Source organism: Polypterus senegalus, chromosome 10, assembly GCF_016835505.1.
Source record: "Polypterus senegalus isolate Bchr_013 chromosome 10, ASM1683550v1, whole genome shotgun sequence".
Classification (NCBI taxonomy): domain Eukaryota; kingdom Metazoa; phylum Chordata; class Cladistia; order Polypteriformes; family Polypteridae; genus Polypterus; species Polypterus senegalus.
In genome coordinates this window covers 141,390,789-141,417,759 of record NC_053163.1, presented here as the reverse complement: position 1 = coordinate 141,417,759, position 26,971 = coordinate 141,390,789, and the positions used below count along the sequence as shown (strand labels likewise).

At 41.3% G+C, this 26,971-nt stretch overlaps 1 protein-coding gene across 4 annotated transcripts in view; it reads right to left on the bottom strand.

Moving 5' to 3' along the window:
• The window catches only part of dot1l (DOT1-like histone H3K79 methyltransferase), a 137,366-nt gene that overhangs the window by 73,880 nt on the left and 36,515 nt on the right, over positions 1–26,971 (bottom strand). For 3 of the 4 annotated variants that reach the window (XM_039766896.1, XM_039766897.1, XM_039766899.1), the window contains exons 2-4: positions 14,165–14,208; positions 13,756–13,830; positions 8,549–8,612 (exon numbers count right to left, since the gene is read on the bottom strand). In XM_039766896.1, the coding sequence (XP_039622830.1) occupies positions 8,549–8,612; positions 13,756–13,830; positions 14,165–14,208 (183 nt within the window). Of the gene's footprint in view, positions 1–8,548; positions 8,613–13,755; positions 13,831–13,906; positions 14,122–14,164; positions 14,209–26,971 lie in introns of those variants that run through there. The other variant, XM_039766898.1, reaches the window with a different exon arrangement.

The following is a 26,971-nucleotide window of genomic DNA, read 5'->3' as shown; positions in this document are numbered from 1 at the left end:
ATTATGAGCCAACACCACTGACGAAATGGCAGACAAATAACATATTGTTCAACTAAATGTAAAACACTTCTGATCTGTGAAAACAATGTGCACTTCACTTAGGAGTAGTAAAGTAAATAGCCATGGCAGTATGTACTATATACCACATGATTTTCTAAGCATGTTTAATCCTTCAATAGAACAAATTTCTACAAAACGAAAAACAGATATTAACTCAAATTTAAGCTACACGGCCTAATTTTTTTTTTTTGGTGGTATCACCCCTACCCTTGTTCAGCACTACAAAAGGTCTAGGGTGAGCTCTTCTAATGCATTGGCGTTTCACACCTTGAGGTTCTTCTTTTTCTTGATTGTCCAGAACAATTCTCTATTAGCTCACCTCCATAATAATAATAATATTATTATGTATTATTATTAATAATAATAATACATTTAATTTCAGAAAATTCTAGTCTGGTATTTACAGTATATTTTTTGGTGCTCAAGTGAAATTTGAATCTTGAAGCCTTGCCATTACAATCCTGTGGTTGAAGTATTCTGTAGGAGATGTTCTAAGCTACTAATCATCTCCACACTGTGGAGATTATTGGTGTTTTCAGTGGCAGCTGTTTAGGAGGATTTTTTTTTTCTTCAAACTACAAAAGATTCATATTTAAATTATTATTACTTGATATTGTTTGTTACCCAAACAATATAAAATGGAGAACAATTCAACACAATTTTTACTTTCCACAAAAGTGGTCACCCAAGAATAACCAATCCATGAGCAAGGCAAATAATATCAAATGGAGATCACAAAAAACTCCAGGGTAACATCCAAAGATCTGCACGCCTCTGTTATACTGGATAATGTCAGTGTTCATGGGTCGGCCATCTGGCAATCCCTGAACAAGAATAATGTGCATGGGAGGATGTCATGGAGGAGCTGAAACCCTCCAAGAACACCACTGATGCCCATTTAAAGATTGCTAAACACCACATAAATGAGCCAAACAACTACCAGAAGAATGTTCTATGGAAGAAAGAGGAATAGAGATTTGTGGCTTAAATAAGAAACTCACTTGACAAAAATGAAACACTACATTGTAACATAAGAATCTCATCCAAACTGAGAAACAAAGTGGTAGCATTACTATGGTTTGAACCTATTCTGTTCCCATAGGACCAGAATGGCTTGCTCTCATTAATGAAACTACAAAGTACAGATTGAATAAGCAAAATCTATAAGAGTGTGTCTAAAAAGACAACACTCAAAAAAGGTAGGCCTTCAGTGGTCTGTAAAGAGGAATGAGCTAAAATAACACAAAGCCGATATGCAGGACTGATCAACAATAAATATTTGGTTAAAGTCACTGCTGCCAAAGGGATCACACCAGTTACTGAAACCATAGGTTCACATACTTCTTCCAACAAAGATATTTAATGCTGGATAATTTTGATCAATAAACAAATGAAAGAGAGTGAAATTGTGTAATGTACTGCTGTGGACTCATACCACAGACAGACTGCTTCTAAACACTGCAAGAGGAGTGCTTCCTGGTGATGTCAGCTGGGCTCTCTCACTTTCTCCCAGCCCCTACCTTTTCTGTGCAACATTGACTGCACCAATCCACAGTGCAAATCCCACCCTTGTCGCCAAATATACTGCTATGGTCTCACACCACAAATCATCTCAGTTCACAGATGTGCACTGTGGTGAACTGCTAGTGGTCAGCCACAAACCTGAAACATGGTTCAAATGTAGTCTCCTTACAGCATGGGCAAACAGGAGAACTCCTCACATTCACCATGCAGAGACATCTTCTAAAAACACTGCAAGTGAAGCACTTCCTTGTGACATCAGGTAAGCAGTCTCTCTTTCTTGCTCTCTCTATTTCAGGTGCTACATTTTCTATGAAACACTGCTGCTACGTGTAGCTTTGTAATAGTCATCAAATCGTATTATGTACTTGTAATGTCTATTGCTTCTTTCTTCTTCTTTATTCTATAGCTGGCACTTGTAAAGGGGGTCGACCTCTTAGCCAATACGCTGCTGTTGGTTCCGCTGGATTCCGTGCTCTATTCACCACACTCTTCCATTGTACTCGATCGGTTGCGACGGTTCTTGCTTCGATTGTTGTCAGTCGCTGGTACTTCAGGTCGTTCTCTACGTGTTTCAACCATGTCATCTTCGGTGCTTGTTGTTGTATCCTCCAATCAGGAGGGCGTTTTCTCCATAGGAGTTTGTGCGGTAGTCGATTTACATCCATCCTACAGACGTCATCTTAAATCGACGTTTTGGAATTTCCTCCGCGATCGGTGCCTGTTGATCGCACCATTCTCTGATTGTCTCGTTTTGGAGGCGGTCGTGGAGTGAGGCACGGAGAATCTGTCTCAAGCATCGCATTTGGAAGGGATCGAGCTTGTTGAGGCCTGGCTTGAGCAATGTCCATGTTTCCGATCCATAAAAAAGAATTGGAAGGATCAGCGTCCTATATAGGCGTATTTTGCTTTTGATCGTAATATTCGCCCGCTTCCATATGCACCACTTGAGTGAAGCGAATGCTGCTGTTGCCTGGCCGATCCGGCTGTGAACTTCGCCGATGCTGCTTTCTTCTCCGTGACCAGTGATCCCAAGTACTTGAACTGTGGTACCTGCTCGATTCAAGTTCCATCAATGTAAACTCTGGCTTCCGATCCGTCTGTTGTAAGTACTTTGGTCTTATCCACGTTGATTCTCAATCCGTATGACTGTGCAATGCGGGAAATGTCATACAAAGTGTCCGTTGCTTCAGTATCCGTGTCGGCGAAAACAGCACTGTCATTGGCGAACATCAGATCGGTTAAGAAGTTTGTGTCGTCGTATCGAACTCCGTGTCGGCCATCGAATGCTTTTCGCATAATCGCGTCGATCACAATGTTGAAAAGAAGCGGCGAGGCAACGTCTCCTTGCCGGACTCCAGTTCGAATCGGGAACTCCTCAGATATATCATTCCGGATACGGACACTGCTGGTTGAGCCGTCATATAATGCTTGAAGAAGATGAATGATTTTCAGCGGCACATGTTCGATCTCTAGGGCTCTCCGCAAACTGGTCCAATCGATGCAATCGAAAGCAGATTTGAAATCTATGAAGACGATGACAGTTCATTTACCGCATCGAATTCTTTCTTCCGTTATCTGATGGAGGCGAATATCTGGTCGATGCATCCTCGATGTGGTCTAAATCCAGCTTGTTCTTCCCGACTCGTTTGCTCTCGATGTTTCTGTAGCCTCGATTTTATGGTTTTCATAAAAACTTTGCTGACAATCGAGAGGAGGCTAATACCACGATAATTCTTGCATTCCCAACTGTCACCTTTCTTCAAAATAGGCACAACGATCGCTTTCTTCCACGCCGATGGAACACTGTCCGAATGCCATATATGCGTTACGAGAACGTGGAGTTGTTGTAATAAAACGTCTCCTCCAGCTTTGATCATCTCGGCGGTTACTTGATCTCCTCCCGGTGCTTAACCATTTCTCAGAGATTTTATTGCCGTCTTCACCTCGTTGATTGTTGGTTCGGTATCGGGAAACGGATTCATCGGCTGCTCGATAATCGTTGGTTCAGGCACTGGACCTGGTGGCGGATCATGGTTGTACAACTGGTGAAAGAATTCTCTCCACCGCTGCAGGCGCTCATGAGGAGAGTTCACAAAAGTTCCATCCGACTTTTTAATATTGTCATTCGTTGATGTACTCGTAGTTTTGCCGCCTTACCGTCGGATTGTCTGGTACAGCGTCCGGTACTCGTGTCTCGATGCTGCTTCTTCCATGTCAGCCGCAACGTTATTCCAGTGCGCGTCCCGTTCTGATTTCATTTTCTGTCGAACTTCTTTGTTTAATTGTCGGTACTGCTCGAAATCGAAGTGTTTCATTCGTTTACGCTGGTCGATGAGGTCGAGACAATCGTCCGAAATCTATTGCTGCGTCCGTCAACGGATGGGTGGGCACAGCTCCATTGCACACCCTACAATGGGCTCCGATAGTTGTTTTTCTTCTGCCTCGATAATTGCCCAGTATTGTGAGTGCTGCGAATTTGTTGGATAACGCGATTTGGAATTCTCGTCCGGTTGCTGGGTCTCGTAGACAGGCCCACTACCTCCTAGTTGGTGGTGACACCTTTTTTTTTCGCTCTTTGTAATTTCATTCGCAATTTCGCTCGGATAAGATAATGGTCTGATCCACGCATTGCACGTACGTCTTTGAGCGCTGATCTGAATCTAGTATTGACCAAAATGTAGTCCAACATCGCAGCATCGTTGCCGGATGGATTTCGCCACGTGAGTTGATGTTTGAAGGGTTGACGAAAGATGCTGTTGCCGACAGTGAAGTTGTTTGACACAGCGAAAGATAAAAGGCATTCTCCGTTGTCGTTAATTTCCCCATATCTGAATTTGACCATTGTTTCTTCCCATCTGGTTCGATCTGCACCCGTATGTGCATTAAAGTCGCCCGCGAGTATAATTAATTTGGTTTGGGGTATCGTATCCAGTGTGTGTTGCAGCTGATCGTAGAATTCGTCCTTTTTCGTGTCCAGGCTGGTCTCAGTTGGGGCGTACATGGATACAATATGGGTCTTGATCGTAACATCGATAGTGATAACCGCCAGGCACTCAGATATCGGTTGGAATGCGATAACACCAGCGGCAGTCTGTCGATTGACCATAAAGCCAACATCGGCCTCTCGTTTGTCACCACCGGAATAGAATAGTGTCATCGCCTCATCGATTGTTGGCAGATCGACCTTCATTGTCCCGGATTCCATGAGCCGCAGTTCTGATAGCGCACAGATCGATATTTTGCATTTCGATAATTCCTTGGCAGTAATTTCTTTTTGACCGGCGTGATGTCCCGTTGGCACATTCCACGTGGCGATTCGTATTTCCAATTTTGCCGTAATTAATTTAGTTCTTTGGCCAGTAGCATACTTCTCACCAGCACCCCGGTCCCCAAATCTGGCGCATCGGCTGCCCCGGATGCAGTAGCATTTATTTGTAAGTGATTAAGTCGTATATCCATGCGGTTTCTTGCCTATTTTCTTCGGTTTCCCGATTCTGATTGGCGTGGCAGGCCGACCACACTCCTCCTTTCTCACCCTGGGCTTGGGACCAGGTGTCGGCATTGGCGGAGTTCTATTGCACTATTATATTGTTTACTTGTGTCCTGTTTTGTGTATTGTCTTGTATTTACCCCCTTTTTTTGACAAACATTGCACACCCAACCTATCTGGAAAGGGGTCTCCTATTTGAACTGCCTTTCCCAAGGTTTCTTCCATGTTTTCCCTACAAGGGTTTTTTAGGAAGTTTTTCCTTGTCTTCTTAGAGAGTCAAGGTGGGGGGGGTAGGTGTTTTGGCTGTAAAAAGGCAGGGCTTGTTAAAGCCCATTGCGGCACTTCTTGTGTGATTTTGGGCTATAAAAATTGTATTGTATGTTTTACTCCATCCCATCCATCCTCTTCCGCTTATCTGAGATCGGGTCGCGGGGGCAGCAGCTCTCCCCAGCCACTTCTTCTAGTTCTTCCGGGAGAAACCCAAGGCATTCCCAGGCCAGCTGAGAGAAACAGTTCCTCCAGCATGTCCTGGGTCTTCCCTGGGGCCTCTTCCCGGTTAGACGTGCCCAGAACACCTCATCTCATCTTCATCAGATGCCCGAGCCACATCATCTGACTCCTCTCGATGCGGAGGAGCAGCGGCTCTACTCCGAGTCCCTCCTGGATGACTGAACTTCTCACCCTATCTTTAAGGGAAAGCCCAGACACCCTACGGAGGAAACCCATTTCAGCCGCTTGTACTGTATTTGCGATCTCATTCTTTCGGTCACTACCCATAGCTCATGACCATAGGTGAGGGTAGGAACATAGATCGACCGGTAAATTGAGACCTTTGCCTTGCGGCTCAGCTCCTTTTTCACCACAGCAGACCAATACAGAGCCCGCTTCACTGCGGATGCCGCACCGATCTGCCTGCCGATCTCACGCTCCATTCTTCCCTCACTCCTGAACAAGATCCCGAGATACTTGAACTCCTCCACTTGGGGCAGGATCTCACTCCCAACCCTGAGAGGGCATTCCACCCTTTTTTGGCTGAGGACCATGGTCTCGGATTTGGAGGTGCTATTTCCCATCCCAGCCGCTTCACATTCACATTCAGATCCAGAGAGAGCTGAAGATCATGGCCTGATGAAGCAAACAGGAGAACATAGCAGTGACCCAATCCTGAGTCCACCAAACTGGACCCCCTCAACACCCTGGCTGCACCTAGAAATTCTGTCCATAAAAGTTATGAACAGAATCGGTGACAAAGGGCAGCCCTGGCGGGGTCCAACTCTCACTGGAAATGGGTTCAATTTACTGCCGGGCAATGCGGGCCAAGCTCTGACACCGATCATACAGGGACCGAACAGCCCTTATCAGGGGGTCCAATACCCCATACTCTCAGAGTACCCCCCCAACAAGATTCTCCAAGGGACACGGTCGAACGCCGTTTCCAAGTCCACAAAACACATGTAGACTGGTTGGGCAAACTCCCATGCACCCTCCAGGACTCTGTTAAGGATGTACAGCTGGTCCACTGTTCCACGACCAGGACGAAAACCACACTGTTCCTCCTGAATCTGAGGTTCGACTATCCGATGGACCCTCCTCTCCAGGACCCCTGAATAGACTTTTCCAGGGAGGCTGAGGAGTGTGATCCCTCTGTAGTTGGAACACACCCTCCGGTCCCCTTTCTTTAAGAGGGGGACCACCACCCCAGTCTGCCAATCCAGAGGCACTGTCCCCGATGTCCATGTGATGTTGCAGAGACGTGTCAACCATGACAGTCCTACAACATCCAGAGCCTTGCGGAACTCCAGGCGAATCTCATCCAACCCCAGGGCCCTGCCACCAAGGAGTTTTTTGACCACGTCGGTGACCTCAGTCCCAGAGATGGGGGAGCCCACCCTCGAGTCCCCAGGCTCTGCTGCCTCATTGGAAGGCATGTTAGTGGGATTGAGGAGGTCTTCGAAGTACTCCCCCCACCAATCCACAACGTCCTGAGTCAAGGTCAGCAGTGCACCATCCCTACCATATACAGTGTTGACACCTACTCACCACCAAAGCTCCTCTCTTCACCCGAGTGTCTAAGACATGTGGCCGCAGGTCCGACGACACAACCACTAAGTCGATCATCGAACTGAGGCCTAGGTGTCCTGGTGCCAAGTGCACATATGAACACCCCTATGCTTGAACATGGTGTTCGGTATGGACAATCCGTGACAAGCACAGAAGTCCAATAACAAAACACCGCTCAGGTTCAGATGGGGGGGGGCATTCCTCCCAATCACGCCCTTCCAGGTCTCACTGTCATTGCCCACGTGAGCACTGAAGTCTCGAGGGAGTCCCCAAAAGGTATGCCCTCTAGCACCCCATCCAGGGACTCCAAACTGCTGTTTGGCGCATATGCACAAACAACTGTTAGGACCCGTCCCCCCACCTGAAGACGAAGGGAGGCTACCCTCTCGTTCACTGGGGTAAACCCCAATGAACAGACTCCAAGTCGGGGGGCAATAAGTATGCCCATATCCGCTCGGCGCCTCTCACCGGGGGCAACTCCAGAGTAGTAGACAGCCCAGCCCCTCTCAAGGAGATTGGTTCCAGAGTTCAAGCTGTGCGTCGAGGCGAGTCCGACTATAAATAGCCAGAACCTCTCGACCTCACGCACTAGCTCGGGCTCCTTCCCCTTCAGAGAGGTGACATGCCACGTCCTAAGAGCCAGTTTCTGTAGCCGAGGATCACACCCGCCTTTGGCCACCACCCAACTCACACTGCACCTGACCTCCTTGGCCCCTCCCGCAGGTGGTGAGCCCATGGGAAGGGGGACCCACATTACCTGTTCAGGCTGTGCCCGGCTGAGCCCCATGGGTGCAGGCCCTGCCACCAGGCACTCGCCATCGAGCCCCACCTGCAGGCCTGGCTCAAGAAGGGGGCCCCGGTGACCCGCGTCTGGGCAAGGGAAAATGTCGTCCAAAATTTTGATTCATCACTGGAGGTTTGTTGAACCGTTCTTTGTCTCATCCCTCACCTAGGACCAGTTTGCCTTGGGTGGCCCTACCAGGGGCATAAAGCCCCGGACAACAGAGCTCCTAGGATCACTGGGACACGCAAACCCCTCCGTGACGATAAGGTGATGGTTCAAGGAAGTATCTTTACTCTCAAATGAAAATTGCTTTTGACAGAGCAAAAAATATCAATGCAGAAATTACGGAGCCAATATTATAGAGGGTATAAAATTAATTTCAATTCTCTGCTTCCATCAACCGTGATTCCTATCATTCTAAATAAATAAAAATGGCTTCCAATTTCTGCTTGTGATCTGTATCCCAAAGTCTAGGCAGAGTGAGCACTTCTTTACATTGGTAAATGAAGATGAATAATATGGGCAGTTATCAATAAAGGTGTCTATTTTTACAGTGTCAAAGAAGTTTACAAGTGAAGAGACTTCCACTTAACAGATAGTTAACATGTACAGACGCATTTTGTACGTACCAGCTGATGAATGCTGTCAATCGCCCTGTTGTACTTTTCACACAGTCTCTGCATGCTCTCAAAGCTGGAAAGAGAGAGAAGTCAAAGATAAATGAACTTCAAGCAACTGGGGGAAATATTTCTGTTGGGGAAACCACTCTGTTAACTTTATAGTTTTGAAATCACCAAATCTTGAACAACAATTTCAGAAAACAAAATCCCCTGTAAAGTTGACTTTTTCATAAGAGTAGAATAACAGTAAAAAGCTTACAAAATGCTATAACAGTAGAAATGAATTATTAAGCAACAGCATCATTATACCCTAGGAAATATCCTGTGCAAAATATGCATAAGAACCTAAAAGAAAAGAAGATATAGTACCTCTTCAGTCATTCACACATCTGCTTAGCTTATAGTAAAGTCATTTTTATATATTATATACAAACATTTTTAAAGCTGCAAGGATCTGCACTTTAACTACATGATAAAATGGTTCTGGGTTTTTGTTTTGATGATAACTATTCGTTTCCATTAAGTGTCACCACATGCAAGAATAATTATATTATTTAAAATAAAAAAAAATATCAATGCTTTTCGTAGATTTGCTGTTGATCCCCACTCAGTGCTTGTGGACTGCTTCCTTTACAGGGAACTTTAAGGAAAACAAAATAGTTGGGAGTTTAAAGCATTGCAAAAGCTACTCCTAGGAATTAAAAAGCCTTGGGGTAGGGGGAGGTGGAGAAGAAAAAAAAAAAGGAAAACCAAAAACAATAATAAAAAAAAGAATCTGTATTAAACTGCCCACATAATAATTCCATGCAAAATTCACTTTAGTGATATTGCTGGAAATCAATCAATGGAAGATTTTACAAAACAATACAATCATTCATACAGCACAATAATATAAAAGTACATCAACATATATTTACTATGTAAACAAATAAATGTCATCTTGTGGGCTCATCACTTACCTGCAAGACAAAGGTTGAGGTTTGGGGGTGATGCCAGTTTGGTGCTGGGCATAGGCAGTAAAGACATAGACCAACTAGAACCTGGTAATGGAGATTGGCTTTGGGAACTTGGAACATTACCTCTTTGGCATTGAAGGAACCTGAACTGGTGAGGGAGGTGGAAAAGTACCACTAGATTGGGGGTAGTCTCTCGCCTACTCTGGAGTTGTGACTGGTGAATCCTCGCACCTGAGGGCTGTGACAACTGGAGTTTTCAGTGAACGAGAGGGTTGCCTTAATGCTGCTATGAGTCACAGAGAGGAAACAATGCAGAGTATTCAGCCTTCTAAGAGACAGTGGGTGAGGTGCCTAAAAGTGCTGCTCACTGAGTGGGTAGTCTTTCCGAGCAACTCCCTGGTGATGGGGTCAATGACATCAGACTGTAGATGTTAAAAGCGCTGAACATTGTTGGGATAATGTGTATGCCTGATAAAAATTACAGACTGATGTTGTGGTCCCCATATTTAGGAAAGGTGAGGTGACTGTGTGTTACAACAAGAACAACATAAGAAAAATCGCACTCCTCAGCCTTCCAAGTTAAGTCTTATGCAAGGATGCAGGAGGGAAGCATCTGTCCAATGGTTTGTTTAAAGACACAGGAGAAGCATCCTGGCGGTGGAACAGCAGACCTTTTCCTCTCCCTGGCACAGTTGCCTGAAGGTGCAAGAATGCATGATAACACAATATATATGTGTTTTACAAATTTGGAAAAAGCATATGACCCTGTCCCTCAGCATGTGTTGTGGGAGGTGCTATAGGAATATGGGGTAACAAGGCCACTCTTGCATGCCATTTCTTCCCTATATAAATGCCGTGAGAGCTGTCTCCAAATACTTTGTGTTAACTGAAATTTGTTCACTGTGAGTAGAGGACTCTATCAAGCTTTGTCTTGACATCACTCCTGTTTGTGGGACCAGACTTTATGCACATACTCTTGTCCTCTTTAGCTCATCTGATAATCACTTGAGTGACTTGCTCCTGACTATAAAGTGGCTGGGATATCAATCAGCATCCCCAAGTCTGAGGTTATGGTTCTCTCACTCAGAAAAGCATGGATTGCTGTCTCCAGAGGTGGTGGGGGTGGTTGGGCAGCTGCAAGTATTATGTTGACAAATGACTGAAAAAAAGAACATGAGAACAGCATGCAGTTTGGAGTGGCAGCAGCAGTTCTGTGGTGGCAAAGTGACAGTTGAGACTAAAGGTAAAACTCTCTGTTTACCAACTGAGCTACAACTCTGTCCTCACCTATGGTTATGAGCTGTGGGTAATTACCAAAAGAATGAGATTGCAAGTACAAGTGGCAGAAATGAGATTTTTTGCAGAGTGGCTGGGTTGAAATTCTGTGATAGGATGAATAGCTCAACGAGCAGAGTTGCTGCTCCTAAAGATTGAGAGGAACCAGTTGAGGTAGTTTGGACATGTTTTAAAGATGCCTTGCAGGTGGCTCCCCCTAGAACTGCGGCTTACCCAGGACACACTGGAGGAATTATTTCTCAGCTGGCTTAGTAAAACCAGGGAATTCCTCAGAAAGAGCTGGAGTCTATATCTAGGGACAGAGAAGTCTGAGCTGGCCTGCTTGGCCAACCTGCCACCCTGACCCACACTAGGAAAAGTGGTTAAGAAAATGACATGAGATGTGACAAATAAATGAAGAGTAAAATAAACAGGAAATTGAATGAAGTGAACAACTTCAATAATATTTAATTTGAAACTACACACATTGGATCCTTGATTAATGAAAGAGGCTGCAACATAACAAAAATGTGAAAATGTAAAGGGGTCTAAATACAGACTGAAGCTTTCATGTTGACTAAGTGACTTTTCTCCGATCATATTTTAAATTAATCTTGTTAAGGAGGTTAGGAAGATCAGTAGGGGGTGGATTAATGCCTCTGTCCATGTCAACCAACATAGCCAAACTCTGTCCCTGCCTCTCCCTTTGTGATGCTGAAAAGCTGGTTCATGCCTTTGTCTCCTCCAGGCTGGACTATAGTAATGCACTCCTCATCGGGATACCCAACAAGAGCCTTCAAAAGCTCCAACAAATTCAAAATAGTGCTACAAGAATCCTGATGAGGGTGCGGAAATATGAACATATTTCACCAATCTTTCGGTCACTTCATTGGCTCCCTATTCACCTCCATATTGAGTACAAACTCTGTTTACTCACTCATCAGTGTATTCATAGAAATGCTACCCAATATCTTAAGGAACTGCTTATATTACAGTTCACCACAAGAAACCTCCGTTTTGCAAATACCTACCGCCTTTCCCCCCTATGACAAAACTTTGTACAATGGGTGACTGAGCCTTTGCAGTTGCTGCTGCACGGCTCTGGAATGCCCTACCAGAGAACCTGAGAACACAGCAGATTGTGGGCTGTTTTGAAAAACAGCTAAAGACTTTTCTATTTAGGAAAGCATACTAACAAGAATGCCACTAATTACTGTTGTATTATCTCCATTTTTATCTTGTTTTGTCTTTGTTAATTTTTTTTTATGTAGCACTTTGCTATCTACTGCAAATGTAAAGTGCCTTATAAATAAAATGAATTATTATTTATTAACCTTTACAGTTCTAGGTGTGTGTATGTGTATATATGTGTTCATTTTTTTCTATTCATCATCCCATATATGCACTGGCAAACAAGATCTCAGGTATCTTCACTTATACATTTTTTTAAATGTGCAAGTCTGTGTATGCTTGCATGCATTTGGGAGTGCCTTTGTGCATACATACCTGTACATTTAAATAAACTATTTTGAAACTGCTTGTGCAAATATTTTTCAAGTCAATAACCCTAGTCCCATGATTACATGGAGCAGACTACAATATTCCTGGTTAAATTAAACAATCAAAATGGTAGTTATTGTTGTATATGATTTAAACCATTTTTGAAGGATATAGGGATACACACTGGACCTAAACTGAACCAAAAGCAATAGGCCTGGAGCATGAAACAAGATAGTGTCCATTTTTTTCAGAAGTTATCATTGTATGCAAGTCTCAATAATATAGGGCTCATAATATCTCTGAAACAACTAGTTCAATATTTTTGTATCTTTTCTAGGATGTAGAAAAGGATGTTTTATGTACCATAGTAGAATGGAAAAATAAAAAAGCGCAAAGATTGTGGTTGAGCTTGTAATACCTGTTAACAACGCACCAGCTCTATCAGGCAGCACAGTATTGGCTGTCAGAAAAAGGGGAGAGTATGGCTGTTCTGGAAAGTTGTCATACAGTCGCTAAATTTGAAATGTGCAGTGATTTTCAGTCATGTAAAATGACAAGGTGCAGTCAGCAACTTTGACATTCCTTCAGACTAGAAATCACATAATGTGACATGAGCTTAATTCTACCAGAACAGGACATGATAAGGATATATTTAAAAGTAGTAGCTTTTTTCTTTATCATAGTGACCAGCACAACACATAGCACTTCAAATGCACTGCACTGTAGTACATTCCACAGTTTAAAAGAGATCTGACCATGTATGTGCATATTCTCTCCTAATGTACAAGAACAATATTGTGATTGTCTCTGAAGCATCTTCAGAATTACCATTGCCATGACTGCTATTATAACTAGCAAAGATAGATTCACAGGAGAACACCTACAGCATTAATACTCCCTAAGACAGTTAAACAAAATGTCTTTTACTGTATGTAACAAAAATGATAGCAACATGTATGATTAATAGTGCATAAAAATACATAAACTTCCACACTATCCATTATGTGCCAAGGCACCAAAACATGTAGAAAATGCAAATTACTTTGCACTTGTTTCTGTATATGCATAGATGTGAACAGATCACTGAAGAATTCCACTGATGGCTTTACCTCTTTCACCTCACGTGCATTGTTTACAGCTCATATAACAATTAGTAAATAGAACTTCTAAACTTAAGACACATTACAATTTTTTGTGCCCTCTATTGGAATTTGCACATAATACATTTTACTATTGCATGCATAGAACTGTCCAACTCAGACCTTGGGGCCAAGCAGTGACAGCAGATTTTCATTCTAGCAATTTTATTAACAAGTAATCAGTTACTGTTGCTAATAGAACATTTTTAACCTTAATTTTAATTGAATTCTGACTTCTTTTTTCTTAACAAGCAGTCAAACAATATAATTACCTCTGAACCGAATAAATACAAACTGATACATCTTAAAGCCTATAAAACATCTGGCTCCTGAACCCTCAACTCACCACTTTGTGTCATAGTCAATGAGTACGTAGTTCTCCATGGCTAGCTTCAGGTCTGGAATTTCTTCACATACCCATCTAAAATGGATTGAAAAGGAGGAATGTGTTAGGCTCACAGGAATACCCTCTTTTGCACAATGACATCAGTGCTTACCCCACTACTCATTAAGTGGTACTCCAGCGGTGGAACTTTAATGGTCTGCTCCCACTGGCACCAACAGAAGAGGACTTGAAAACTGGAACTGGAAGGAGGCCAGCTGGACAATAGAGGCTCCAGTAAGGCACAGTTTCCGTTGACACCCAATAATCCAGTAGAGCCAAAGTGTGCCAAGAAGTCACATAGACCTTGGAAATGCAAGAGGCTGCCACAATTAATAGAGGAAACGAAGGAAAAAATTGCATAGTTGCTTACCTGATGGTTTCAATGATTTCATGAGCAGCATCATGGTGTTTATCCTATAAAAAGTAAAAGAAAAGTTTTACTTTGAATAAAAACTAATTAAGGAAAACTACACATTTTGTAAATATCTACTTTCTATCTCACTTTAAATAAACTTAGAGCTGGAACCTATTCTCGTAGATAAAAGCTCAAGGAAGAAGCCGACCTCAGAACATTCAACCCATTAAATACAAAATTGGGCACTTACATTGATCAATAAGAATGCATAACTTTGAATGATTGGAGAGTACAAAGTTCTGAGATGAATCTAAATGCATATACAGGGTACTGTATATGCAAATTCTCCAATGCAAGAAAACATCTCCTGATTCAATAAGACCTCTAGCCCCTGACATATAAAGGGTGAGAAGTGAGGACAAACCAGAAGCAATGGAGTGCAGACAAGCCTTCACACTAAAGATTTATCTCTTATCTCTGCCTGGCTCCGATTCGTTAGGCTGTGTTATGGTAGCTGAAATCTTGGGAATGTTAAACTAATATATTCCAGTGCTGCTTTAATGAGATATGCAAAGGAACACCAGCAGAAAACAAACTAAAAAGACTGAACAACAGAGCTTCTCCAAGAAGGAGATAATCAATTGCATGCCTTTCAAGGCAGAATAACATTCTCAAACCAGCTTAATTCAATTCAGAATTACCTGAAGCTAGCAATGAATCAGCCTTAGACGGAGAACCAGGTCCATCACAGAGCCTACTCTGCTTGGTTCCATTTTGATTTGCAAGTTAACCTAACCTTACATGGGATTTCAATGTGGAAAACATGCAGATTTCATACAGACAACAGCTATGTGTGAGACTTGAACTCTGGATACTGAATCTATGAATCAGAGGCATTAATTGTTGTGTCACTTAATAAATTCAGTACAATTTAAAATGGTACATAGAATGTACTGCAAAACTATGACATGTAACAGCCAACATGACTAAAGATAGCAGTTATACAATCAGACTGCCTTTAGGTACTGTATGTAAAAAATGAACAGTTTATTGGTAAAAATTGACTCTAAAACTGATGACCATCTGCCAGGCCACAAGGGTGAGAACAGCTGGGTAGTTGGAATCTGATATTCTAGTACAAGCTTTAAAAACAAGTGCATAGTGTTGTTTTCTGCATTTAAAATTATGCCCTATGAATTGATTTTTTCAAGCAGGGGCTCAAACCCCTTTGTATAGTGTGCATGTACTGCAACATCTTATGATTTTACATCACCACACCACAAAAGAAACATTCTGGAAAATATGATGTAAATTCCAACATGTATCCTGTATTTCCACAGACTTCTCAGAATATGAAGGTGCTCTATTATCTTTTTTAGAAAGATTCTCAAGGGTTCGCAGTCTGAGATTGGTGAACATACACCTGAAGTGTAAGTCATGTGAGGCAGTCAACAGTTTCTGTTAACACTCCAGATTTACATTTGCTGTGCAATTTCCAAAAATAAAAAGTGTTGTGCTTTTAATGAATGTGTGTTCCCACGAGTGTCATCCTTTTGGTGTAAATGTAGCATGAGATTAAGTACTGCTGTTCAAGGCATCCAATTAAAATCAGGACACTAACATGCACCAATTCTTAGTTTACACATTTGATACAAATATGTGAAAGTACAAGGTGTCACAGCAGTTGGCATTGCCATGTCATGGATCCAGCATGCTGGGTTCAAATTCCACACACAGGCACGGTCTATGTGGGGCTTACATTTATATTTATTTATCTGGCTGACGCCTTTATCCAAAGCGACTTACAAAATGTGAGATACAATTGGTTACATTTCTTTTTTCCCTAATTGGAGCATAGGCAGGTGAAGTAACATGCTCGGTGTCACACAGTGTCAGTGCTGTAATGTGAACCTACAAGCTCAGGGTTTGAAGTCCAAAGCCTTAACCCCTGTGCTACACTGGGTTTGCATGTATTGGGGAATATTTGGGACAAAATAAATAAAAGTGTAACAAAAAATAAATAAAAACACAATGCGAGTATAATTAAATGTTTCATTGAATATGTTTTTGTTACTCATTTCTTAATGTATTTGTTTATTTATTTCTTCATTTATTACTTCAGTGACACTGCACACAACATGAAATACAGCTTGAAATTAAAACTGTGATTTTTAACCATTCAAAGCTGAGAGGGCGATCTCTCCAGCAAATACTACGTTTTGAGAGGTGACTTAGTGGTAGAATGAACATACATCTTTGGGTATCAAGTGCTCCATTTATAGACAGACATCACACACCAATGTAGACTTCTGAGAGGATGACAAATTCAGGGCTTCTAGGAGTCAATTGTGATTTATAACAATGGAAAGTCAAAATCGCCAAATACCTAAGGAATCTCCATCAGGTGAAAGAAAAAGCACATAAAATTGGTGATAAGGGCACATAAAGACTGGCCAGGAATAGGTTAAACAATGTCATCAGATATGCTAAATGGAAACACAAAAAATAAACTGGAGCTTCAGTTCTCAGCAAACAATAGCTCCTCTTTATGGAGAAGCCATCAGTCTGTTACTAATTACAAAAAGACATCTCCCAATGCTTACTCAGACTCATCCCTTCCTGACAAACTTAACAAGTTCTAAGGCAGATCTGAACAACAAGGTGCTGAACATTTACAATTGCTACTTCTTCACAAAAGCCTCACCCCCTTCTCCCTTTTCTATCAAAGAATACAACATCTGGAAGCTGTTTTCAACACAGAACTGCCAGAAGTCAGCCGCTTCTGATTCTGTCTCACCTTCAACAATCAAATACTATGCTAGGCAGCTCGTTCCCCTCTTCAGACATCTTTAACCAGTCTCTTGCACAAAGTACTATACCAGATTGCTTTAAATCTTCAATTATTGTTCCTGTTCCCAAAAGTGATAAAATAAGTTGCCTCAGTGATTACAGGCCTATTGTACTTACTTCAGTTCTAATGAAAATATTTTAACAACTTGTTCTAACCCATCTGAAGTCTGTTACTGGTACTTTTCTTGACCATCTTCAGTTTGCATATTGAACATATAGATCTGTAGATGATGCCATCAGCATGGACCTTCATTTTGTACTGGAGCATCTGGACAGTAATGGAACTTACATGCCTGAAAACTGTTTGTTGACTTCAGTTTGGCTTTTTAACATCACTGTTTCTGAACTTTTGTAAACTAAACTTCAACACACTAAATTGAATCCTTCCATCTTTAAATGGACTTACGGTTTTCTGGTAAACCGGAAATAATACATTTGTGTGGGCTCCCACCTCTCAGATTGTCTCCATTATTAGCAAAGGTGCCCCTCAAGGCTGTGTACTTTCCCCCTTACTTTATTCCTTAAACACCAATGACTGTAGGTCCACTGCTCATTCAGTTAAAATCATTAAGATTGCTGATGCACCACCATTATTGGTCTAATTACTAATGACAACGAAACACATTATAACAACAACAACAACATTTATTTATATAGCACATTTTCATACAAACAGTAGCTCAAAGTGCTTTACATATTAAAGAATAGAAAAATGAAAGACACAATTATAAAACAAAATAAATCAACATTAACATCGAATAAGAGTAAGGTTCAATGGCCAGGGGGGACAGAAAAAACAAAAAAACTCCAGACGGCTGGAGAAAAAATAAAATAAAATAGAAAAGAGAGTCTTTTGTGTCTTAATGTGCTTCCAACAACCTAGTGCTCAATACCTCCGAGATAGTGGAAATGGTGATTGACTTTCATAAACAACAGTTACAACATCTCCCACTAGAATTTGGGACCTTAACACCACCTACATTACTAAAAAAGCACAACTGTGACTGTACTTCTTACACCAACTAAAGAAATTAAATATCTTCCAGCCAATCCTAGTTCAATTTTACAAAGCCATAATTGAAAGTGTAATCACATTCTCTACTGTTGTTGGGTTTGGTTCAGCAATGGCACACTCCAAAAATAAATTGCAGCGTGTTGTGAGGTCTGCAGAGAAAATAATTGACTGTAGTCTTCCTTCTGTTGCAGACCTGTATACATCTGATGTCACTAACCATGTCAAAAGGATCATCACAGACTCATTTCACCCTGTTCATCACTTATTCCATAAACTGCCCTCTGGTAAACACTTCAGGTCAATAAAAACTAACAGACACCTCAATAGTTTCCTTCCCATACCCATAGCCCTCTCAAACCAGTAACCTGGCGTGACGTCTTTGTACAGCCATGGCAAAAATTTTGAGAATGACACAAATATTAATTTTCACAAAGGTGGCTGCCTCAGTTTTTATGATGGCAGTTTGCATATACAGTACTTCAGAATGTTATGTAGAGTGATCAGATGAATTGCAATTAATTGCAAAGCCCCTCTTTGCCATGAAAATTAACTTCACTCGAAAAAAAACATTTCAACTGCTGTTGTGAAGAAGGCTTCAGGGCACCCAAGAAAGTCCAGCAAGCGCCAGGACAGTCTTTTAAAAGTTGATTCAGCTGCAGGCACCACCAGGGCAGCGCTTTCTCAGGAATGGCAGCAGACAGGTGTGAGTGCATCTGCACGCACAGTGAGGGAAAGACTTTTGGAGGATGGCTTAGCATCAAGAATGGCAGCAAAGATGCCACTGCTCTCCAAGAAAAACCATCAGGGACAGACAGATATTCAGTAAAACGTGCAGGGATTGGACTGCTGAGGACTGGGTAAAGTCATTTTCTCTGATGAACCCTCTTTCCAATTGGTTGGAGCATTCAGAAAAATGACTGTCCAGAGAAGAAAAGTTGAGCGCTACCATCAGCCCTGTGTCATGCCAACAGTAAAGCATCCTGAGACTATTCATGTGTGAGGTTGCTTCTCAGCAAAGGGAGTGCAGGGCTCACTCAAAACTTTGCCTAAGAACACAGCCATGAATAAATAATGGTACCAAAACATCCTCCGAGAGCAACTTCTCCCAACCATCCAAGAACAGTTTGGAGACCAACAATGCCTTTTCCAGCATGATGGAGCACCGGGCCATAAGGCAAAAGTGATAAATAAGTGGCTCTGGGAACAAAACATCGAAATTTTGGGTCCATGACCAGGAAACTTCCCAGACCTTAACCCCATTGAGAACTTGGAGTTTATCAGAATTTGTGGGTTTTTGTTTCTCCACCCACCTCTTGAGGATTGACTACAAGCACTGATTATGCAAGAATGAACTGCCATCAGTCAGGGTTTGGCCCAAAAGTTGAGTGACAGCATGCCAGGAATTGCAGAGGTCTCGAAAAAGAAAGAAGGGCCAACACTGCAAATATTGACTCTTTGCATAAACTTAATGTGTCATTAAAAGCCTTTGAACCTTATGAAATGCTTGTAATTATACTTCAGTATACCATAGAAATATCTGACATAAAGATCTAAAAACACTGAAGTAGCAAACATTGTGAAAACTAATACTTGTGTCATTCTCAAAACGTTTGGCAATGACTGTATATTCATGCATTCTATCAGATACTGTATAAATGTGTGTGTGTACAGTATATATACACACACACATATGTGGGTGCATCTGCATACACACTACATACATTTTCACATGCACATCTCCTTTATAATTGTACTATTCTGCAAACTTGAATGAAGTTTTTCTTTTTAACTTATGCTATTTATGTTATTTGTATGCGATTTTGTGTTCTGTTATAAACAGCTCCAAATCTACCAATTCAAATTCCTGTACTGGGGAATAAAAGTGATTCGGATTCTGAAATGACAATTTAAAAGAGCAATATGTCCTGATTGGCTAGGCTGTGCAAAATGCTATCTCATCAAAACCTTCATTTTGTTCTGCATATCAAAATGTAAACGTGACACACTATGTGCAACAAATTGAGGAACAAAATCTAACAAAAATGGCAACTTCGACAACCCATAATAAGATTAGCAATAACCATAAACTATTTGAATCTAAAAAAATGAATAAATAAGTCGGCTAAATTGTGCAAACTCAATATAATACTTCAGTCACTGCAAAGCAATCTAAAATAAACCATTCACCTTCTAACCACCTATCCTGCTCAGTGGAATGGAGAGCCAGTGCTATCAACCATTTCTGAAGCATCCTCCCCAAGATACATAAGAAAATTGGCAAACGTCCTTTAGGCTTTTCTGTTTAGCTAATAACTAAGCTGCCCCAATATCTCATCCAGATTCTCCTTAAAGGTTGTCAAGGTTTCTGCTTCAATTCCATGTCTCAGTAACTCTTTGCCTAAAGGGCAGCTTCCTAGATTCAGTCCTAAATGCACGTCCCCTTAACTGCACATAATACCCAGATGTGGTCTCAGTACTGCATTATATAGTCTGAGCATAACATTCCTTGATTTATATTCAACATTTTATTATGACATAACATTTTATTCGTCTTTAATAGCTTCTGCAAATTGCTTATATGATTAATGTTTCCATATAAACCCCTAAACCCTCATGAGAGGTTGCTTCCTTTATTACAGTGCTTCGTATCTTGTTTTAAAATTGATGTTCATTCTGCCCATGTGCAGAAGTGAGTTTGATCTGTCTCCTGAAATCCATGAGCAGTTCCTCAGTTTTCCCAGATAGTAAGGGAGAGGCTGTTGATTGAGAAAATACTCTAATGAAGGGCAAAAACTGCTGGCATTTCAATGAATCATTTGCTGTTCTTGCATGCTACGAACACTACCAACTAGCATTGAGGCAAGTGCTTGCAACATGGCACAACACAGAAGTATAACCTGCTTTCGACATACAAGTATAAATCAGCCTTTACACTGGATGAATTTTTGTTTTCTAGAAAAAAATATGTGCTAGGTAGAGGTTTATGGAAGGTTTAGTTTCCGCTTTAAAAAATAATCTCCTGAATTCTTTTACTCACTCTTACTTGGAACATGACTAACAAGCCAATTTTCTTCAAGTAGTTTTGGGGCACTTTGGAGTATGCACCCCTCAGAATTCTAAGCTTGAGGCCTGCTTAAATTGAAGGTCATTCGACACCATATCAAATGTTATTTCAATTTTCCGTGGAAGTTTATAAATTGTGGCAGATATACTGTAATAGTTGTGCATTGTGTTTCTTCAAATCACTAAGAATTGCACACTCAAAGGCCAGAGTCTAACTTCTGGAGGGCTAAAATGGTAGCAGGGGTAATTTAAGAAGCAGATGCAGCAAAGTCCCCAGGACGGTAAGACTGGTCAATAATATCTGAAGGCACAGCATGCATCTCTGAATGTACTGAAGAGCAAAATTAACACCCTGTTCAGTCTCTCACACATCACGCAGCTTTGAAATGCTTAGCACTTCCTTCCTGCTTCGTCAATTTACGCTAGGTCTGAAAAAAGAAAGATTAAAAAGGAAAACGAAAAAAAAAACAAAAAAACCATGAGGCATGCCAGAAACGCAGAGCTGGCGGTGGCTAAAAATAGACACGACGGCAGGACGCATTCTCTCACTCTGTTCTACTCACTTGAACTTGAGGAAAATAAATGTGAGTCACAGCTTCAGGACTGTGTTAGGCTGCACGACTATGTGAGTCAACACTCTTCTGTCTCGGGGTTTGGCAAGACCTGAAATGGCAGGCACTCTAACCCGGACACCAGCTGAGGTGATAATTAATCTTCTATAGTTTTGCCTTCAAAGAGCCCCATCTGAAATTTACTCGTGACGAACTGCTAACAGAATTACACTTTCACAGACTGATGCAAAATTTAGGCAGACGTGGACCTAATGAGAGTGAAACCACGAAACCCACGCTTTATTAAACAATTCTGAATAAGCAGCCTGTACCATGCAAAATGAAAATATCCAAAAGGAAAATTATTTGTTCAATTAAATACACTGTTCAGAAACAAGTACAAACCATCTGGCCTGATTTGGCAACAGCAGACATCTGCAAAATATGACACTATGCAAGAAAGGGCAATAGAAATGCACTGCAATATGTCAAGAGCATTTCAAAACATATTAGCTGATTTGCTTTGGGGTTCAGATGAACAGCATTATGGATGGACTGCTGTATCTTATGACATGTTGGAGTAATTTTTCATTTTTAGAACTAGGGGGCTCTGTCCCCTGCTCGCTTTGCTCGCCAACCCCCAGGTTTGGTTAACCTAGATATACAATTTAAAGAGTTTGTTATTTTCATGGGAATTGTTACATATGCATTATTTTCACTTTTACTTTAAAACTTTAGTAAAAACAATACTTGGAATTAACCTTTCTTCAAGATCACATTGAATTTTGATTCTGTGTTTGGACTTGCATCATGACAACGCAACATATAAACTACCTCTGAGTGAATATCGTTCCTTTCTCTCTAATAAATAAAACAACTTTTTCGAATGTTTGTCCATGCTCGTTCTTCTTCGCTTAGTTGTTTGACGTATCATCTAGAACGTACAAAATTATTGTCTTAATAACATTTATAAAGAGCTGAGAGCGCAGGAAGTGTGTCTGCCAAAAGCATTCATACAACTAAAAGCTGAGAGCATAGGAACTGTGTCTGACAAAAGCATCCACACAACTGAGGTTAGATGACCGTTGTCTTGTTTGAAAACGGTTGTAAGTAGGGTGTGACTTGAAAGAATCTAATGGCAAATGTCACTGTCTCACGTGACTTGCTTCCAAAGGTTGTAAGTATGGAGTGACTTGAAAGAATCTCATGTTAAAAGTCTCCGTCTCACGGGACTTCATACCCCGCCAACGTTTTGGGAATCTTTTCATTCTCGCTGGCAACACAAATTAGACGATCTACAAGTTTCCGACTTAAAGTTTAAATCTGGACAATATATTAGATCTCTTTTCGCTGTTCCGTTATTTGACAGAGCAATAATTTCCATTTGTTTACGACAGACAGACAAACACTTTATTAATCCCATGGGGAAATTCACAAATCCCAAGGGGAAATTCACTAATGCAATCTTTACTATCCTTTTTTTGAGACTTTTGAATTTTCTTACTTCCATTATCTCTAACCTGCTCGGCATGTGTACCGTGCCAACGTTTTTGGAATCTTTAAATTCTCGCAGATAAGGTTGGTTGAGAAGGTTTTGCGGACACCACAAGTGCACTTCTACTTCTCCTGTGAGGACACCTGCAAAGTTCCAAAAACCACAGCACACGGTTATTTATTGATTTTCACCTGCTTTTAATGCTATCATGCATCGTATTTTCATTAAGAATGTGATTGATTGACAACTTCTTTTTGGACCCTTTTTTTTTTTTTAACTAACTGAAGTTGTGTTCAAGGCTACTGTCTGTCACCTGTTTACTTTTGTACACAAATGACTGCCGGAGTTCATAGGAGGATAGGCATATCTTAACATCTGTAGATAACTTCCATCCATCCATTTTCTAACCCGCTGAATCCGAATAGGGTCACGGGGGTCTACTGGAGCCAATCCCAGCCAACACAGGGCACAAGGCAGGAACCAATCCTGGGCAGGGTGCCAACCTACCGCAGTCTGTAGATAACTTGGTCATTGTTAGTCTTTTACACAATTAAGGATGACAGTCCTGGTATGATTGTTGATAATTTTATTAACTGGTATCCCTGTCATTTTTACAACTTAATATCTCCAAAACCAGGGGTATACAGTGGGTATAGAAAAGAATCACCACTTTAGAAATATTCCCTTTTTTTTTTGCTTTACAGCCTTAAATGAAAACACACAAAAACAGTATTTTTTCCAGCTTTACTTACTCAATTCAATCTATAAAACCCAAGTGAAAGATGTCACAGCCACAGTTCAGAAGAATTGTAAAAAATAAAAAAACAAGAAATACTGAGATTAACAAAGGATCACCTCCTCCTAAACAATATTTGTAAACTCAATCAGGTGTAAGTGCCCACCATTTCCATTGCAGACCAATGGTTACTGGCGTCCACCGGTGATCAACTGTAATCACTGTGATTAGTGAAGCATAAAAACAGCTGTTCCTGGAGCATTCCCTTGCTTGGTAGTGCAACTGACAGCAAACAATTGACTATGGGTGGCAAGCCTCTTTCAAAAGATCTCAGGGATTGAGTTGTGGACAGAAATAAGGCAGGAGATGAAGACAAAAACATCTGAAAGGCTTTATTAATCCCAAGGAGCACAGTAAAGTCCATAATAAAGAAGTGGTAAGTGTTTGGTACTACTAGTACTAGGAACCTCCCTGGATCAGGCCAACACCTATAGACATTTGTACTGCATGAATGCCCAGTGAAGGAGGACAACTAAAGTGTATGCGATTATGGTTGCTTTAATGTGGATGGAGATACTTTAGTATGTTATGTGAAAATGCTAGTGTGGACAGAGATTTAAAAACACTGATTTAAAATAAAAATGTAATAGTGTGGACGCAGCCTAAATCAAAAGGCTCTGATTTTGTCCTAGATCACAGGGATGGACTTGTGTGTGTAATAGGTGACAGTCAATTACAATGCATATAATGCTATCCTAAGGAAAGAATGAAAGTGGGTATTTTAGACCATGCAAACAGATGACAGGCTCGTCTGTCTGATGTCTCGTGTTTGATGGGCAATGACAGAACTGAAAAATAAAAATAAGAGGACAGATTGTGACTCAACTCATCATACCTGGATACCAGCATATTATTATTTTCTAATCGCTGAGAAATGCATAATTTTCCCTCTGTAAAATCCCAATACACCTGCCAGCAAATATTCTTTCAACTTTATGATTTTCCGTTTCTTGAATATTTTGGAATGTACTACAAAGTTTTATTAGATACAACACCTCCATCAATATAAAGCCAGTCCCTGTGTACTGCCATCTCAATAGTACAAATCGGATTGAAAAAAACAATCATACTCATTATGTGCACTCAAGAAAGAGACTGGGCAAAAACATTTCAGAATAAAAGGACAACAATTAAGAAAATTTAGTCTGCAATATTATTGCTTTATTTTAATTCACTTTCTTGTTCTTTCATTATATTTTTCTTAACCACAAAGTAACTTGTATTTCTCTATTTCCTATCCCACTCGTCCAGTGGATGGGTCATGAATAGTAAGTGCCAATCGTTTAGGCAGGGCACAAGGACATCAGAGGGCACACAACTATATACGGCAACCAAAATTAAGAGATTAACATAAACACACAGAGATAAAAATAACAAGGTATTCATATGATTGCCAGCTATCTCTGCAATTTGTTTAATGTGAGTGTTCATTATTAATCTGTTCCTTGAATAAAATACTTTGAGGAAAATTTTCCTGATTTTTCCAGAAAATAATTAAAGATATGAATAAAATGTGGACTGTGAGTGAGGCTTCACGGGTCGGGTTGGGTCGCATGCTCTGGTACAGTGCGTTGCCTCACCTAACACACAGTGAAACAGCTCAGGATCCCAGTTGGCAACCCCATAGGCAGACACACAGTCCACTCCTACCCTCGGGAAATGACCATCTATCTGCTGCAGACAGGTGTTATGTGGGCAACTTATTGACCTGGCCCAGCTGCTTGGGCCCTCAGCAATGAGGATCCTGAAAGCCAAATCACTCTCTAGGAATCACGCCACAAGGCCATAGTGCCGTATCTGATGTTCCCTAACAATGCAGGAAATCTGTCTCATTTGGGACACTGTGAGGAACCGCTCAATCGACACAAAATCCAAACACCAGTACCCATGGATTTTCAATCAACTAGTGCTCGATAAGAATACTCAATGCCGAGATGCAGTCGATGGTAGACTTCTTAGACATATCAGACTGTTCTGGTCACTAGGTAGGTGAGCAAGTGATCATAGATCCTATTGAAGGAGAACCCTAGCAATGACCTTACCCGGCACCAAAAGCAGTGTTATCCCCGTAGTTGCCACAATCCAGGCGATCACCTTTCCCTTTCCAGATAGTGACAATAAGTCCCATTATCCAATCATTTGGGATGGCACCGATCTCCCAAATGGAAGCAAAAGTTGTTTGCAATGCCAGGAGGACAGCCTTACTACCAGCCTGTATAAGTTCACCCTGGATACCAGAGATCCCTACAGCCTTCCCTACCTTAAGTTTGGTTCACCACCTGTGCAATCTCAGTGAGACTGGGTGGTTCACAGCTAACTGGAGAATCTGCATCAAAAACCGTAGACCCAGAGATCTCGAACATCCTAGGTGGAGGTTCAACTTTAACTTCCCTAGCATTAGGCCTGAGTGTCACTCCGGCTATGAAAACTGTGCTAAAGCGTCAGTCTGTATAAGTGTTAGATTCAAGAATTGCTTGGACTGAAAAAGTGCTAACAGCATTAGTCCCAAGCGTTACTTGGGCAATAGTATAGGTGTGTCTTATGTAAGCATCAGGTCCAATCATTATCTTAACAACAGTGTAAGCACATCTTTGTAATAACATAATGGTGTCTGGTGTTTTTCAGCAGCTCAGGTGTTGTACAGTCTTGTCAGTGATACAAGCAGCGATGTTGAGGAGCCTCTAACCAGCAGGGATGACGAAGTGAATCCATCTTCAGGCAGTGAAATTGAAACGGACAGTGAAACTGAAAACGATTCTGATAAATCCAAAAGCGATGCTCACATTTGGGTTTCTGTTGACCCTGCTTCAAATAAATCAGCACCAGCTTGCTTTGATTTTGGGGAGCAGTCAGGAATAAAAGTGAATGTTGACAGCTAAGATACACTTACTTACTTGAAGTTTAGTTCTTGATGATGACGTGATTGAAAGAATTGTTGTTGAGACGAACTGTTACGCTGAACATCGTCAGGAAAATAACTGGGCACCTAAGTGGTTTTCCTGTGCAATGATATATCACACAAAATAGGGGGCCAGATCCAGCTGGGACACCT